The sequence below is a fragment of the Eulemur rufifrons genome, chromosome 18 (genome assembly GCF_041146395.1).
Source record: "Eulemur rufifrons isolate Redbay chromosome 18, OSU_ERuf_1, whole genome shotgun sequence".
Taxonomy (NCBI): Eukaryota; Metazoa; Chordata; class Mammalia; order Primates; family Lemuridae; genus Eulemur; species Eulemur rufifrons.
In genome coordinates, this window is record NC_091000.1 from 11,562,513 (window position 1) to 11,579,781 (window position 17,269).

At 37.3% G+C, this 17,269-nt stretch overlaps 1 protein-coding gene across 8 annotated transcripts in view; it reads left to right on the forward strand.

Moving 5' to 3' along the window:
* TENM3 (teneurin transmembrane protein 3) overlaps positions 1-17,269 on the forward strand; it is a 427,807-nt gene that overhangs the window by 358,261 nt on the left and 52,277 nt on the right. For all 8 annotated transcript variants that reach the window (XM_069493436.1, XM_069493435.1, XM_069493438.1 and 5 more), the window contains 4 exons: positions 9,608-9,824; positions 10,831-10,950; positions 11,493-11,754; positions 16,539-16,806. In XM_069493436.1, coding sequence (XP_069349537.1) covers positions 9,608-9,824; positions 10,831-10,950; positions 11,493-11,754; positions 16,539-16,806 — 867 coding nt within the window. The remainder of the gene's footprint in view (positions 1-9,607; positions 9,825-10,830; positions 10,951-11,492; positions 11,755-16,538; positions 16,807-17,269) is intronic.

Consider the following 17,269-nt stretch of genomic DNA (forward strand, 5'->3'; position numbering starts at 1 on the left):
GTTGCTTACCATTCCTGGAACTAAAGAAGATATATCAAAAAAATTTTAGGAAAGACCCCTACATACAGGGAAATATTTAAATATCTTCTTAAGCCAAACATCTTCCTTTTCCTTCAAACTGTACTTGACTTTACCCAATCGAGTTTGCCATCACCGTCTGATTCTAAAGATTCTCAAAATCTGTCTCTTACTAAAGAGATGTCACTGTTTGCCTTTCTGTGTCTCTGTCTCCCTTTCTCTCTCTGAAATGCTTAAGAAAAAGCAGGCTCAAAATGGAACTCTTTATGAGGAAAAGAAGCAGTGGACTACTAATAAAACAGATTGGAGCAACTTATATTTAGCTGCTCTTTTAACACTTGTGCATTCATAAGGGCTACACCTGCTGTCCAATTGAACCTTCTAACTTTAAGGTTCATACAAACATCTGTCATATACACTGGGTAACTGTAGCTTTTCAGAAGTAAGGGCAATCTTTTACCAACAATAAGGGCCCTGACAAAGATCTCCACTCCATGCAGAGTCGACAAGGTACCTCCCCACGCTACTTCTCAAATCCAGCTCCAGGTACCAACCAGAGGCTGCCGGAGCAGATCATTTGGACCAAGGCAGGCAATGGAATATTAGAGTTTTAAATCATGCAGAAGTCAGAAACAAATGGTCACTGGATCAAACAATTGTGGATAACATCTCCAAACAGAGCATGTAGACACTTTGAGAGCAACTGGTTGCCCTTCCGTCCTGGTTGAGAAAGCTTCAGAGCAAATGATCAATGATACCTACCTAGACTTGGCTGACAAATATTTCTTCTTCAACTCCAATTTCATCTACAAAGTTAATACCCCTCTAAATGGAGCCATTTTTGTTCATATCCCCAAACTCACTCTGATCAGGAAATTGCTGCGGTCAGAGAAAAGAAAGGTGGAGAGATGGGAATTGGTCAATATTTAATGTTGTGTCATCTGGAGCAGGGTTTAAGACAGTGACCTTGTCCCGCCACATTCTTCAGTTTCTTAAGTACCTCTTTAGTCGGCTACCTGAATTGAGGTCCAGTCTGCCTCACAGAATACTCTACCGCAGACTTTCACTGCCCTTCAGCAAGAAAATCCTGTTCTCGAAGGTTCTATTCAATCATTCTTACCAGGGAAGTCTCTGGTTGCACACAAGAGAAATTGAACTGAAACAATTTCATGCTTAAAAAAAATTCTTAGCTTATATAACTGAAAAAATTCAGACATAGCTGTACCCAGGTGTTCAAACAATGATACCAGAAACCTAAGTTCATTCATCTTTTAACTCTGCTTTCTTCTGTTATACGTTGGAAGCATTCTCAGGCCATCTCTTCCCCAACATGGCTACCACCAGCTCTGGGTTCATCTCCCACTAGCATAACAACCCCAGGACAAGACAATGCCTTTTTTTAACGGTTACCTGAGGCCTGAGCCTCACTCTCATTAGGAATTAGGTCACCTGCCCAAAGGAGAATTGAAGTGCCGTCACCAGAAGAAAGGCGTGTGGATGCTGGGCAGGCAGAAAAAAGATTCTAGTATAGGAATATTAACAGCTTTCCCTAGCATTTAGTGTTAGTATAATCAGACAATGTACTCCAACAACTATGTCACATGGTTCATGGACTATTATTACTTTCAGAAGGAATCTTCTCCCTTCCCCCCACTTACAGCCCTTTCACTTGACAAGAAACCAAATGCTAAACCTCTGACATGCTTTCCATGCCCAAGATGGCAAGGCAGCTCTCGAATCCTCCCTGTACACTTTTATAAGCATCCTTGCTTTTATCTAGCCTGCCCGCTAAGAATCTCATTCAACAACCGGTTCCTCGACTTTAAATAGCTCCCCAAATAATGTTCCTACTGTGCAAGCGCCAAAATGCAGCAGCTTGCCAGAGATCATTCTATCCGTACAGAAACTTCAGATATTTTTCAACAAGATGATTTCTCCAAAATGCTTTGTCTCTGGCAGTTGTTACCACGCTCTCATCTCTCTTCTCATCAGGGAGATCTAGGCAAAGTTTCCTTTCCCATCTTGCTTCCCTGTCTGGTCCTCCAGTGGATAGCTCCCCTGTGGGTCCCTGAGGCATGAGACTCAAGCCCTGTCCTGGCGATTGGATGGTTGAGGGCACAAGAATGACTTTAAAAGATTCATACTAGACTTTGTGCAAGAATGGTGGAATGCCAAAAAATAACTCCTGCCAGGAATAACACACCTTACTTGTAAGTAAATAGAGCTATTTTTTGTCCTTCAGAATTATACTTTGTGGGGGTATATCAGAAAGATGTACCTAAACCAGCCACTATTTTTTTCAAGTCTTCAGAGGCTGATCACTGTTGAGAAGATCACAATTCAGCTGAGATTATTCAGAAAGTAGAAAGATAGAAATGGTAATAAGTAAATAAATATTAAATAAATGAAAGATGTAAAAATATAATTTAAACTATAAGAAAAAGTAGGAATGGGCTGGGGTTAAAAAAAAGAGGAGAAAAAATGGATGAAATTTTAATATAAAGCATCAGAATGAGTATGATGAAGGGAAGTGGTCCAAGTTTGGAGGGTACCAAATGAAAATAAGGACATGTTTGAAAATATGTGAAAAAAAAAATAAGTCTAGCAGGAGGATGAGACTATATGTTCTCCAAACACAAATTTTAAAATAAAAATTAAATAAATAGGCCAGGCTTCGTGGCTCACTGTAATCCCAGCACTTTGGGAGGCCAAAGTGGGAGGATTGCTTGAGGCCAGGAGTTTGAGACCAATCTGGGTGACACTGTGAGACCCCCCAATCTCTACAAAACAGTTTAAAAAATAGTCAGGTGTAGTGGCGCATGCCTGTAGTCCCAGCTACTTGGGAGGCTGAGGCAGGAGAATCGCTTGAGCCCAGGAGTTTGAGGCTGTAGGGAGCTGTGATTATGCCACTGCACTCCAGCCTGGTGACAGGGTGAGAAGCTGTCCCAAATAAAGAAAGAAACAAATAAATAAATAAGATGGTAGGCATCTTTCTTCCCCTCCCTCAGTGAATTTGCCTGTTTTTAAACTTAAATAGGATAAGTACTATTCTAAATTTGATTCTTCCAAAGATTATATCTTAGAGATTGTTTTCATGCCCATACATATAGGCCTATCTAATTCCTTACAACAGAAACATGGGTGTACTAATTAATTTTACCATGATACATTTGATAATAATTTAGTTTCTAATTTTTTTGCTCCTAGTAGAGAAACAAAGCTGTAGTGAATTTCTGTGTGTGTGTGTGTGTGTGTGTGTGTGTCTGCATATAAATCTTTTGTGTAAATGTACAAGTATTTCTTTAGGATGGATTTTTAGATGTGAAATTACTAGGTCAAAGGATATTTTAATTTTTAATTTTGGTAGCTACTGCCACATTGCCTTGCAATAGGTTCCACCATGATACGCTTTATGAGGATGAATGTGTTTATTTCCCCCATGTTCATAGTTCTTACCTAATCATTGTACATAAACAAAATTGTTCAATAAAATGAAAAATATGAATTTTATCTGATGAGTGAAAATAACCCCATTTTTATTGTTTTAATTTGCATTTTCCTAAATACTAATTAGATTAATGATCTTTATATTTGTTTCTTGACCATTGGTATTTCTTTTTTTATTAATTGCTCACTTATTTGTCTTGCTCCTTTTTTTATTGAGTTGTTTAATATTTCCTTTTTAACTCTCAAGACTTATTTATGCATTGCACTTACTAATTCTTGTTAGGTGTGTTGCAGATATTTTATTCCAGGTTTTCACTAAACTGGAATAAACTCTTTTAACTCTGTAATTTATGGTATCTTGTCATGCAGAAGTTTTCAATTGATATGAGGTAAATTTTTGTAAGATTATACATAGTATTATACATAGTATTTCATTATGATTTCTTCCTATACTTTTAATAATTCTGTGGATTGGGATTGCTTAATGTTCAGTTAAGAACAATTTTAAGTGCTTACTAGAGTAAAAAAGAAATAGCAAATCAAGGATTGGCATAGTGTCTGAAGGTTAAAAAAGGGTGATAAAAGAAAAACAGATCTGTTTAGGAATTTATTCATTCTTTTGTTCAGCAAATGTGTTATATGCCTGTTTGGTGCCAAGAAGTGTACTAGATGCTGGGGACACAGCAGTGACCTTGATTAGCCCTCAGGAAGTTTAATGAGACATTTGACTGAGATGATTGTGTGAAGATGATAACTCTGGCTAAAGCGTAGAGGACAATTGGGGTGAGATGGGAGACCAAGCTATTGTAGAGATCTTGCCAAGATATGACCATGGTGGCCTGAAGGGCAGTTTTGGAGAAATGAAAAGAAATAGAGTGATTCAAGAGAGATTTTGGGATGAAGAAAAGAAGGAACTGGTAATTGATTAGGTGCAGAGAAAAAGGAAGGGAGATGGAAAACAGTATGAATATTCCTCAAGAACTAAAAGTAGACCCACCATTTGATCCAGCAATCCCACTACAGCGTACTTACCTAAAGGAAAACAAGTCAGTTTATCAAAAAGACACTTGCACTCAAATGTTTATTGCAACACAATTCACAATTTCAAAGATTTGGAATCAACCCTAGTGCCCATCAATTCATGAGTGGATTAACAAAATGTGGTATATCTATACTATGGAATACCATGAGGCCGTGAAGAAGGAGGAATTAAGGCCTTTTGCAACAATTTGGGTAGAACTGGAGACTATTATTCAAAGTGAAGTACATAAAGAATGGAAAAAGAAAGATCACATGTATTCACTATTAAATTGGAACTAACTGATGAGCACACATATGCACAGAGAGAAGTAACACTCATTGTAAATAAAGCAGGAAATAAGTTTCTACTTTGAGAAATGAGATTGGGGGTTAGTGAAACCTTCATTGAAATAGGAAACACAGGAGCAGCCTGTTTGGAGGAGAAAATCATATATAGGTATGTTATGATCTTTAGCCATGTTAAGTTTTCGATGCCTGTGCAGTACCCAAGTGGAAGTGTCTTCAAGGCAGTTTGTAGGTTTATAGCTCAGAAGAATGGTCGGCCTAGAGTCACTAGCATTGAAATGACATGAACATGAGGACTGAAGCCACCAAGAGAGCACTGATAGAGACAAAACAAGAATGTACAGAAAACCAAACATGATCCCAACACAGTAATGACTAAATGCATTTCATGCATATTACAGAAAGATGACTGGAAAGAGCAATTAAAGGTACACCTGTACACTTTTAAAATTCTGAAGTCCACAAATACAATACCACATCAGAATTTCTGACTCTATTTTAGCACTCGTAGGGGGTAGGGAGGGGGTTAGTTTCAAATATTGTGGGGAAGGGCAGTAGACATTAATTATCTTTTGAGTAAAAAAGAAAATTCATGACTTTTTATCCAGTCAGTAAATCAGTAAATTTGTTTGAAAAATAAATAAAAGTATCCATTGCTCCTTGAAAGAAGAAAGTGAGAGTTTTGACAAGCTGAGTAAAACCAGCATAAAGGGTAACTTAGGAATGGACTTGAAGTCAGAGTTTTAATAATCTGACAAAATGTGTATTGCTTAAATTTGCCAAAAAAAAAAATTCAAGAATGACAAAAAGAAAATAGGAAATAGGACAGGGTAGAAACCTTAAAGCAAGACCAGAGGTTGGCAAGCTATGGTCTCTGGGCCAAAGCCTGATTTTTGTAAATAAAGTTTTATTGGAACACAGTCAACACCCATTCATTTATAGATTGTCTAGCGCCTTTAGCACTACAAAGGCAGAGTTGAATAGTTGCAATGGATACTGTATGGCCTGCAAAGCCCAAAGTATTTACTATTTGGCTCTTCACAAAATTAGTTTGCCAGGCACTGCTAAAGACCAATGAAAATGCCTAAAGAAAGATAAGAGCATATTTAAAAATATGGATAGAAAAGATAACTAGAGCAATAATATTAAAGATTGAGTAGAGGGAAGCATAAACTATGTTATCTACTTTATTTCAGAGCACCACTTATATTGCAAAACCTACCCTGAATAAAGAAAGACTCTTAACTGATAATTGAAGTCATTATTCAGAGGGTTTTGAACATTTGATTTCCTGGAGATTTTTTATGATTAATGCTATTAGATATGGCTTCTATGCCAATATAAATGTAAGCCAACCTAATATTCCTAAAGCTAAAATGGAATTGCGATGATTTTGAGAAGCCATTCCACAAAGATAATTTTACTACACTATACATTTGGGCAAGTGAATAATCAACTTATTTGTACTAGATAGCCCTAGCTGCTGGATAAATACAGACAAAAAAATGAAAAATGTTTTCTCAAGTTATAGGAAGCCAGATTCATAACCATCCGTCACTTGCTTGGGCAAGTTACTGATAAACTCTGCAGAAAAATAACAAACTGTGTCCCTGCATCTTGGCTGGTGAAAATGAGATTCTTTCTCTGATTGATGTTAGCAGAGAGGCTTGTAAAAATGCATTTCCAACTGATTAGTTCAGAAGGTGTCAATCTCATGCAGTTTTATGACCTGCAGACTACATGCCAGATGTACATTTGCTTTTTATAAACTAACAAAGATGAATGACTAAATTTGAGCATTCCTCTTTGGCAACTGTACCATATATTGCCTAAGGGAAGACACTGTGGTGGGAGTACTACAGGGGGAGGAGAAGAGGAGGCGGAGTACTTAACCCTTAATTTTCCAGATTAATGCAGATAAAATATAATATTTGGAAGTACTTTCCCTATTGAGTAGTTTCTACTTTTGTTCAAGAATGAATGTAAGAAGAAAAACCTATAAGAATATCAAATATTTGTCTTAAATTACTCTCCCAAGCATATGCACCCATTCTAAATCCATCAAGTAAGAACTGTAAAGAAACTATATCATAAAACACATATTAAAAGAGTCCTCATAAAATTTCAACATATGATGATGAATTGCTACTGAAGGGTTGGGTTTTTTTAAAATTGTTTTTTGAAGCCAGAAATTATATTGGGGCACTAGGTCAATAGTCTACTACAATAGAACTTAGACTTCTATTTTAATAACTTACACCTCTATTTCTTTGAGAGAGATGGAGAAAAAAATACAATGTTTTACATTATTATTCCAATATATCCTCATGAAAAATAAGCCTATAGCATAGTTTCATCTTTCTTCCACTAGAAATGTTGAGAAATATTTAGACATTTTGCATTTTCATGGTCTTTTGGCTAATAAAGTAATATTTTGATAAATTTATATGAAATTTCAAAGCTCAGATTCACTGATTTTCTTAAAACATGATTTTAGATTTTTGTAAGAGGAACAAACATGCAGTTTCCTAACAACCCATCATTTTAGAAATATAACAGACATCTGCATGAAAATATAATCATAAGGAAATAATATGTAGTAAGATCTGCTTATCAGAAATTTTAACCCCTACATTTTCATGTGTATAGAAAATGCGGTTACAGAAAACTTAAAACTTAATATGAACAGTCCAACTTCATAAATTTAATTCAAGTATTCACTTATTAAGCTTCCCCCTACCCCAAACTTCAGGGAAATAGTGAAGAAGTTTTTATTAATAGTTACTGTCTCTGGATAAGTTTGGTCTCTTTCAGTTCCAACTGACAGGAAATCCATGACTTGCTATGACTGAAAGGCCCAGGAGGTCAAGTGCAGCTTATGGCAGAAACCCCAAAGATGTCACTATGTACAACCTATTTGTTTTTTCTCCAGCATTTGGCTGTGCTCGTGCTGGGACGGCCTGGTTCCCCGGCAGGTTCTGTGGGGACAGCAGATGGCTGCAGCAACCCCAGCCTCACAGCCTCACAGCCTCACAGCCTCACAGCCCAGGCCTGTTTGGAGGGTGGGGGAGAATCTCTTTTTAGATAATTCCTGACATTCACTGTGGTACTCTGATATAAAAAGTATATAATATAGATTATGCTTGCTTCCCTCCTCTCAATCCTTCACATTACCGCTCCAGTGGGTAGACACGGTAGGTCCCCTACACTTCTCTGAAGCAAATGCGAGGGGGATGTGCAAGTGGACTGAGAGGCGGGGAGGGCTGGATGCCCAGTTGAAATGTTAAAGCTGTTGCTCACAGAAGGGGAAACATACGTATTCACTACATTATTCTGCAGACGGGCAAAATGACTTAAGGGCACAGAGCCAGACCTCCACACCTCTTGTTTCTTACCTTACCTGCGTTGTTGTTTCCCTACTTTCTAGACCGGGCAATTTAATGCACTGTTGTCTGTTTTCTCTTGTCTCAGTTTGCTGTCAGATAATGAAGGGGCAAGCTAATATTCTATTAATAAGAGTGGCCTAAAGCAAATAAATGGCTAGTATAGTTTTTTCAAGAATAAAAGTTATTAAAAAAACACTTGAGTAAATAAAACATAGAAGTCATTAGATATTTTCAGCTGAGCTTGCCATGATAGAGTCACACCAAGACCTGAGACTTAAGCTTGAAGATTGTAGAACTATTTTTTCAGTTCTCCCAAGAGTGACTGAAGTCTTCAGAAATGAATATTTATATTAATCTATACTGAGAAATGTAATTACTAAGCAGATCAAAATTCATGTTTTCAACTATTCAGTAAATAATAACCTTAAAGGATAATGTCATCAAACCATCATAACCTGACACACTCATCCACTGATGGGTTGGTTACATGTTTTAAACAGAATACTCACATGGGCTGTTGAATATAGTTTTCTCCTTTTTGGTGTTTTTTTGTTTGTTTGTTTGTTTTTTAAATAAATATAGGATCTTGCTCTGTTGCCCAGGCTGGACTGCAGTGGCCCAATCATAGCTCACTATAACCTCGAACTCCTGGGCTCAAGCGATCCTCCCACTTCATCCTCCCCAGTAGCTGGGACTACAGGTGTGCACCACCATGCCTGGCTAATTTTTTAATTTTTTGTAGAGATGGGGTCTCACTATGTTACTCAGGCTGGTCTCGAACTCCTGGCCTCAAGCAATCCTCCCATTTCAACCTCCCCAAGTGCTGGAATTATGGGTGTGAGCCACCATGCCTGGCCCTAATCAGTAATTTTTTATTTCTTACTCAGAATAAACATTATATGATTCTTTTCAACTATCTCTAATCCAAATATTTATTCTCTATGAAAGCAGATGCAAGTACAGTCATGTGTCTCTTGGCAATGGGCATACGTTCTGAAAAATGAGTTGTTAGGTGATTCTATCATTGTGTGAAATCACAGCGTGCACTTACACAAACCTACACGGTATAGCCTACTGCACACCTAGGCTATCTGGTTTGCAGGCTACAGACCTGTGCAGCATGTGACTGTACTGAATACCGTAGGCAACTTAACACAATGGTATTTGTGTATCTAAGCATAGAAAAGGTACAGTAAAAATACAATCTTATAATCTTATGGGGGCCACCATCGTATATGTGCTCCATCATTATGTGGCACATAAGTGTTTGTATTTCATCTGGTTTTAAAAAGTATGCCTCATAGAAATTACTATCAGAGAGGGGATAGGAGATCACTTGATATAGGATAAAAAACCAAGGAACAAACACAACTTATTCTACATTGTAGCATAAAAACAATTCTCTTACTGGGTTACGTTTCTCTCTACAGATGGACTCATCGACTGTATGGATCCTGATTGCTGCTTACAGAGTTCCTGCCAAAATCAGCCCTACTGTCGCGGATTGCCGGATCCTCAGGATATCATTAGCCAAAGCTTACAATCGCCATCTCAGCAAGCTGCCAAATCCTTCTACGAGCGAATCAGTTTTCTCATAGGATCTGATAGCACCCATGTTATACCTGGAGAAAGTCCTTTCAATAAGAGGTCAATGCATCTTATATGGATTTATAGCAATATTATCAACAGTTACACTTTATGTGAAATGCTGATAACTGAATTTGAGGAAAGTGCTTTCTTTTAAAATATAGTTATTCCTCTTTCGGCAAAGTCTTCACCAAACTGCACGATTCAAGCATTTTTGACAAAGTTCACACGCTTTGTCAATTTCGGTACCTGAGACATAACAGGACATTCCATTACGGAGTCAATAAATCTTCATTTAACTAGTTGATTTTGTTAGCACAGTTGGAAATGTTTCAAAAGAAGCAATGAAAAGACCCCAAAAGGCAAAACAGAAGTGCACTTTTTTTTTAGCTGAGCTCACTAAATAACATAAATTATGAATTAATGTAATGGAACTGCTAACGGCGTGGCAGTAAGATTGCATAAGCTGTTGGACTGGTGCTTTACAGAGCAGTAATGACCTGAAAATAAACCAGTAAGTGAAAGCAGGTGTCTCGTGCCTTACTGAGCAAAAGAAGATGATTTACACTAGAACTCCTGGGTCTGCAGTAATTTAACAGCAATAATGCAGTTAGACCCAGCAGTTGATTAAAAGTTGTTGCACAAATGTTCCTTATTGCCCCCTTAAATCTTGTGCTTCTTGGTCCCTGAAGATTTACAGATTGCTTCAGAATTAATTGGAAAGTATACTTTTCTTCATGTAAGCACCAGACGTATGACTTATTGAAAAAAAGTAGAGTTCATAATTTTCAAAATTCATCTCTAAATTATTGGTCTTGATAGCTCTCCAAAAAACAGATTGCAACAAATTAAAACTCAAAGTAAACACAAGGCATTTAGAGAATGTGAATAACACTGAATTAAAAGGGGCATTATCTTGGGGGTATTTCAGGTCTGGTTTTTGTGAATAACGATTGATTGCATAGGATAGTGTTATTTTTATCCTTAGGTTGGATTATCTATAAATCATGATAATGTTGGCTTAAGAAGACAGATGTTCATTCTAATTCTTCTGCTTTTCCCACAGCCTTGCATCTGTCATCAGAGGCCAAGTACTAACTGCTGATGGAACTCCACTTATTGGAGTAAATGTCTCATTTTTCCATTACCCAGAATATGGATATACTATTACCCGCCAGGATGGAATGTGAGTTAGTCCCATCACGCTATCTCTGTTTGAAGGATTTTAAGAATAAAAACTAGACACTCTTGCATCACCCATCATTTTTTATTGTCCCTTTTTATATGGAAGTGCAACAACTTTCAGACTCCGGAAACCCATGACAATATATGTGGCAGAGATTTAACGTCATATACTTCTTTAAAAGTCGATTTCATTTTCTAAGGCATGATAATAGTGTTGTGGTTTTATGTATTTTCTTTGTCTTAGAAGAAGATGCATGTTGAAATATTTAGAGGTAATATTTCAGAATGCCTACAAGTTAAGCTCAGATGGTTTCAAAAAAAGAGTTAATAGAAGCAAATGTTACCAAACTGGTGAATGGATAAAGGGTATATGAGTGTACCTTGTATAATTCTTTTCACATTCCTATAGAACTGAAAATACTTCATATAAAAGTTGGGAGAAAAAGCTGATTTTCTTTATGGAGCATGTTAATTTAAGGAAACATGGGTTGGTAGTTCCGTGCGATCCAGACAGTTCACTAAGTGTATCTTGTGTTTCCTTAGGTTTGACTTGGTGGCAAATGGCGGCGCTTCTCTAACTTTGGTATTTGAACGATCCCCATTCCTCACTCAGTACCATACGGTGTGGATTCCGTGGAATGTCTTTTATGTGATGGATACGCTAGTCATGAAGAAAGAAGAGAATGACATTCCCAGCTGTGATCTGAGCGGATTTGTGAGGCCAAATCCTATCATTGTGTCATCACCTCTATCCACCTTCTTCAGATCTTCTCCTGAGGACAGTCCCATTATTCCCGAAACACAGGTAAAATATTCTAGCAAGCAGTTCTTTTACATAAAAGATTTTCAAATCATGTTTTGCCAAGGAATCTTTACAAAGGATTATAGAATTCCAGTGCTATCTTAATTAATCCAAAGCATGGAATACAGAATGTGATATGTGTGTGTCAGAGTAGGGATTGTGCCAGTAGTCTGTCTGATTATTTCTTGAAGATCTATTCAAAATACTTTTTCTTCGGGCTATATCTGTATATATTTATTAGTTGTAGCCAAATAAGAAAATAACTTAAACTCAAGTGCTAATAATGTCTCTGCTTATTCATTCATTCACTCAATGAAAAAATTTTAGCGCTTACATGTACCTGACAGCCTGATGCCACTGTACCAAGTGCTGTTGATGGCAAGTTCTGTTGTACATGGTCATTACTCTCAATAATGTACTGCTTCATTAGAAGTAAAAAATGTTTCAGAAAAGATGATTCTTAACAGAAAATATTCATTAATAGAACTTTTAAAGAAATAGCCATACATTCACCATTCATTTTATTTACTGAAATATCAGGCGATTGTTTTCATTCTCATATGTTTCTAATTAAAAATAACGTTCAGATTTTAAAGGTAGGACATTAGGCACAATAATAATGGACTTTATTCATAAATAGCTAAATAAAAAATTCTTTAAAATACAACAGCCCATAGCAGCTTTGTCATATTGATTCTTCAAATAACTATTGAACACCTGTTGGTACCAGGCACTGTGTTCTATAGGAACAAGGTGGTAAACCACGCAGATGAAGTACCTGCCCTCAGTGAGCTCACCAGCTCAGGAGTGGAGAAAGTAAACAGTAAATATATGTCAGGTTGTGATGAGACATTAAAAATAATAAAGCAGGGGAAAGTGGGTAGGGGTGCAATTTTCCATAGTACAGTCTGAGAAGGTCTCTTTGAGAAGGTGATATTTCAGCAGGAACTAAGAGAATGAAAGAATACGCCCTGGAAATAGAAGGGCATTCCAGGCAGAGCAGGCTTAGCTTGGTCAAGGAATGGAGAGGACAGCAGGCTTGGCTGGAGTGAAGGTGGCGATACATAAATGACAAACCAGTGAAGACCATGGCAAAGACAGCTTTTTACTTTGAGTAATTGGAAGCCATTGAAGGTGTTTAAGCAGAGCAGTAACAGTTCTCAATTTTCTTCTTTAAGGGATCACTGTAGTTACTGTGCTGAGAATGTTCTATATTGGGCAAGGGTCGAAGCAAGGCCATCACAGTCATCCACAGGAGAGATGATGGTAGCTTGGACAAACATGGTTGGAGTAGAAGCAGGCATGAAAAAATGGAGTCCAGGAAAGAGGTTGAAACTGAAGATACAAATTTGGGAGTCATCTCCATGTAAATAAAGTGTGAGCTGAGATCAGTAGGGAGGGAGTGTAAGTAGGGATTTGAAAGGGGTGAACCAAAAAGGTCTAGGCTAACAAAAAATCAAAAAGGCTCATAGGCAAGCACAATGCAGGAGTGACACCTCAATGATTAACTGTACCACTGTCAAGCTGACTTTGAGCTGAAGCTTTAGGAAGTTCATTGTAACCTTCTTTGATTTAATATTTCCTCCCCAAGTCCCTCTCGCAGTAACTCCAATCTTCTCAGTCAGTCAAATTTCTAGCAAATCAGGACATTGAAATGGGTTCAAGTACTAAACAATTCCATGAATACATGGTGTCTTTTTTCCATTCATTCATACAGTAGGCAAACATTTGGTAAAAATTTACAAGTACATGGCACTTTACTAGGGTAAAAAGAATTCAATATGGGCTCTGTCATTCTAAATGTGATAGAGATTTTCATGCAGAACTGTGAGAGTTCAAAATAGGGATCAATTCCTAAGGAAGCCAAACAAAGCAACTCGGAGGAAGTTGACCTTTAAGAGTGATTAGGCCAAAAAGGGAGGAAAGCTTATTTCCAGTTAAAGAAAATATGTAAGCAGCAGTGTGGTCGTAAGAACAAGTCATGTGGTGTAAAAACTGGTGAACAGTTTAAATGCAGGATGTATATGGGTAAGGAGGCAGAAGATGATACTGTGGCCAGATTATGAGTGGCCCTGAAATACAATCCAATGGAGACCTTGAGTTCTCTAAGCAATGTGGAACCAAGGCATCAATGCGCTTTTTTTCAGCATTGCTCTAAAGCTAACTCAAATGGCAAAATGCATTATTTATAAGAGACAGAAATCCGTGAACTGGCTGTGATTGTCAACTGTATTTCCTTACATATCTAGGGCTCAGACTGAAAGGTCCTAACAGTCACGATGGTGATGGAAATGGAGAAGAGGGAACAGATTAGACAGATTTGGAAGGCAGCATTGGCGGGACGTAGTTTCTAACTGAATGTTTTACGGGGTCAAGAATGGGACTTACAGATCACGCAGCTGGCAAAAATAGGTTTAGTGGTTTATTTTTCCACTTTGGCTGGATTTACTGTTCCTACTAATGCAAAATAATATAGTCAAGTGAAATTACATAGGAGAAGCACATGCTTTAATGAACAAAATTACAGATATTTGTTCCATGGAAGTAGGTTAATGACAGAGACAATAATCAGTTGTTAAAAGCAGGAATAACACATATTTTGAGATAAAGAGGAAAATTCTAGAAGGTCACAGAATATACATATTAATGAAAGGATCCCTTACATATAGAAAACCTCTTCACTCTATGGGAAACTATTTTGGAAATACATTACGAGGAAATAAATTATGCACTTTAGGGTTCAATCTTGTATTTTCAGGGCCATTCAGTAGTCACAGAATCTATTTTTCATACTAACCCATCAATATTTCACCCCGATCATGGGCGAACAATGAGTTCTCTGGACTATTCACCCTGACACCCTACAGCCTTACAGAAGCACTGTCAATCTGAAGTTTACTGGTTTCCCTGCGTCTAATAGAGCTCTAGAAAGTTTATGTATGTTTGCAATCTATTTTGCATAAGAGAGTTGTGTGGCTGAATTCAGTCAGCATGTTTGGTAAGGAAAACTCCAACTGTAATGAATTGGTGTGTCTATTTTGGCGATCAATGCCTTCCTGATCTATTACATTGCACCCCGTCCCTCGTCACGCCAGCACTGGCTCACGGGCTGAATGGAAGTTTGTTTAATCCATTCATTTGTGCTACCTCCAACTGTGTTATTGTTTATATTGAAACTGACAGCTGTACCCTCAGTATCAAGAGTTTTATTTTTATTAAGTTATTAATATTTGGGGATGACAGATATACATCATTCCTAACTGTTCTGAGTGAGAGGTGTTGGGGGAGGGGAAACATTACAAAACACTGAATCACTATTCTAAGATTTTTCTAACATTAAAGCAGTCCCTTATGTCTGCATGGTGAATCTTGAGAGGACAGCGTGAAGAAGCCTTTGAGAATGCTGTCTAACACACTGCCTGCCGCACTAGGAAAAAAAATTTTCCCTGTGGCCATGGTGTTTTATTACGAAAATAGAATAAAAACTTTGAAAACAAAATGATCCTTTCTAGTTTAATGAAAAATGTGTTATTTTTTATTGTTTTCTGTGCATGAGTTATATGCAACTTGAAAAATAGTTCTCACAGCTCCCCAGGTGAAAAGACAGGTGAGTTACATATGCTTCACGAGGCCCTGGGCTCAAAACTAGCATGAGTTAAATACAACTCACATGGCAGTTAATGTGTTCATTCTTAGTAGAGGAAGTAGTATGTTCCTGGCATGGGTTCTTGAACATAGCTAGCCTTGCACTTTACAACATATATAGTGAGCCTATGAAGAAATGTTATTCCCTTAACTAAAAGATAGGAGTATGGGTAAAGAGAATCTAAACTTTTTAGAAAAATTTTATATGCTATGTAAAATATATTTTTCAAAATAATTAAATAATGTTTTGGCACACTGTATTTTACATATGTTAATATAAATGTGTCAGCATTCATTGAGCTAGTCACATTGACAGATAAACTGTGGGGTTAAGAGTATGATTTTTAAAAAATTGTAAAGAAGGTAATCCTTATGCAAAAATTTATGTTAACTTTTACGGTTCAATTTCAAATCAGAAAGTATGTATTGAGTGTCTTCTGTGTTCATTCAATAACATATTAGTTGCACTCTAGGAAAAATTTTATGTGGCTCTAAAATATTAGCTCATTTACCATCTCATCAAAAATCAATGGTAAATTGTAGCTCCATGTTTAATTATGAGAGTGTGCTATTGTTACATTACCTCTCAACATGGATGTGGAATTTGCTACAATTTAACCCGAAAGAATTGATCTTTTTTGTCCTTACCAGCTTTCTAGGCTGTGACCAGTTAGCTGATGAGGCTCTAGGCATAGGTTTAATCCCTAAATGAGCCACCTGGCATAGGCCAGATCTTTGGCCTAGACCTCATCCCTGTTCTAAGCCAACCATCTTACAACTGTCTGCTGTAATTCTCCAGGGTGCTGGGGTGAAAGATGGGTTAGTGAGAATCCGCTGTGACTACTGTACTAACAAGTCAGCGCATGTCAGCCTGATGGAGCAGACACAGGGTTTCCTGTATGAAGAGTAGCACCTGAGATGTGATTAACTCAGAATAAATGACAAGAGGCTTTTAGGAGGAGACAGTTGGGCTGGCAGCAGAGTTCTTTCTAATTGTTGAAATGAGATAACAGCTCAAATGCGTATTTGTGAATAGTAACTCTGGTGTCTTGTTTTAGTTGCTGCACTAGGTTCTTTTAAACGTATTTCATCTGATAGCCATACATGATCACAGTTTGAGTCTCTGCTTTATTCAAACCTAGGTACTCCACGAGGAAACTACAATTCCAGGAACAGATTTGAAACTTTCCTATTTGAGTTCCAGAGCTGCGGGGTATAAGTCAGTTCTCAAGATCACCATGACCCAGTCCATTATACCATTTAATTTAATGAAGGTTCATCTCATGGTAGCTGTAGTGGGAAGACTCTTTCAAAAGTGGTTCCCTGCCTCGCCAAGCTTGGCGTATACTTTTATATGGGACAAAACAGATGCATATAATCAGAAGGTGTATGGTCTGTCGGAAGCTGTTGGTAAGTTTCATCTATATCTTTACTGCATTGAAAAAACTTTCGTGAAGTCAGAACTATCATAAAATTAAGTATCACCCATGAAAAGTCATAAAAGGGAGTAAGGTTCTAGGGAAGTTACAAGCTGGCTGGTTTAGATCTACCATGGGAAAAGGAATGTGGTCTGTATGACAAAAAGAAGAAAATGGAAAAAATATCAGTTTTTCTGGCTGAAATTATAGAGGAATTCTCTGAATGAGATTTCAGGTTGTCACATTGTTTTGTTTTATTTTCCCTCCGTGTTTTTTTTTTTCTTTAATGTGTCCCTTCCTTTTTTCATTTTCTTCTTTTCTTTATAACTCTATCTCCCTAGCCTTCCTTATCCCCTTTTATGTTTTTTGTACCTAACACTACTGTAGTTTCAGCTCATAATGATATTTAACAGGATGTCAGACATTTGTGTCCAAGAATTATTTCAGCACATTTA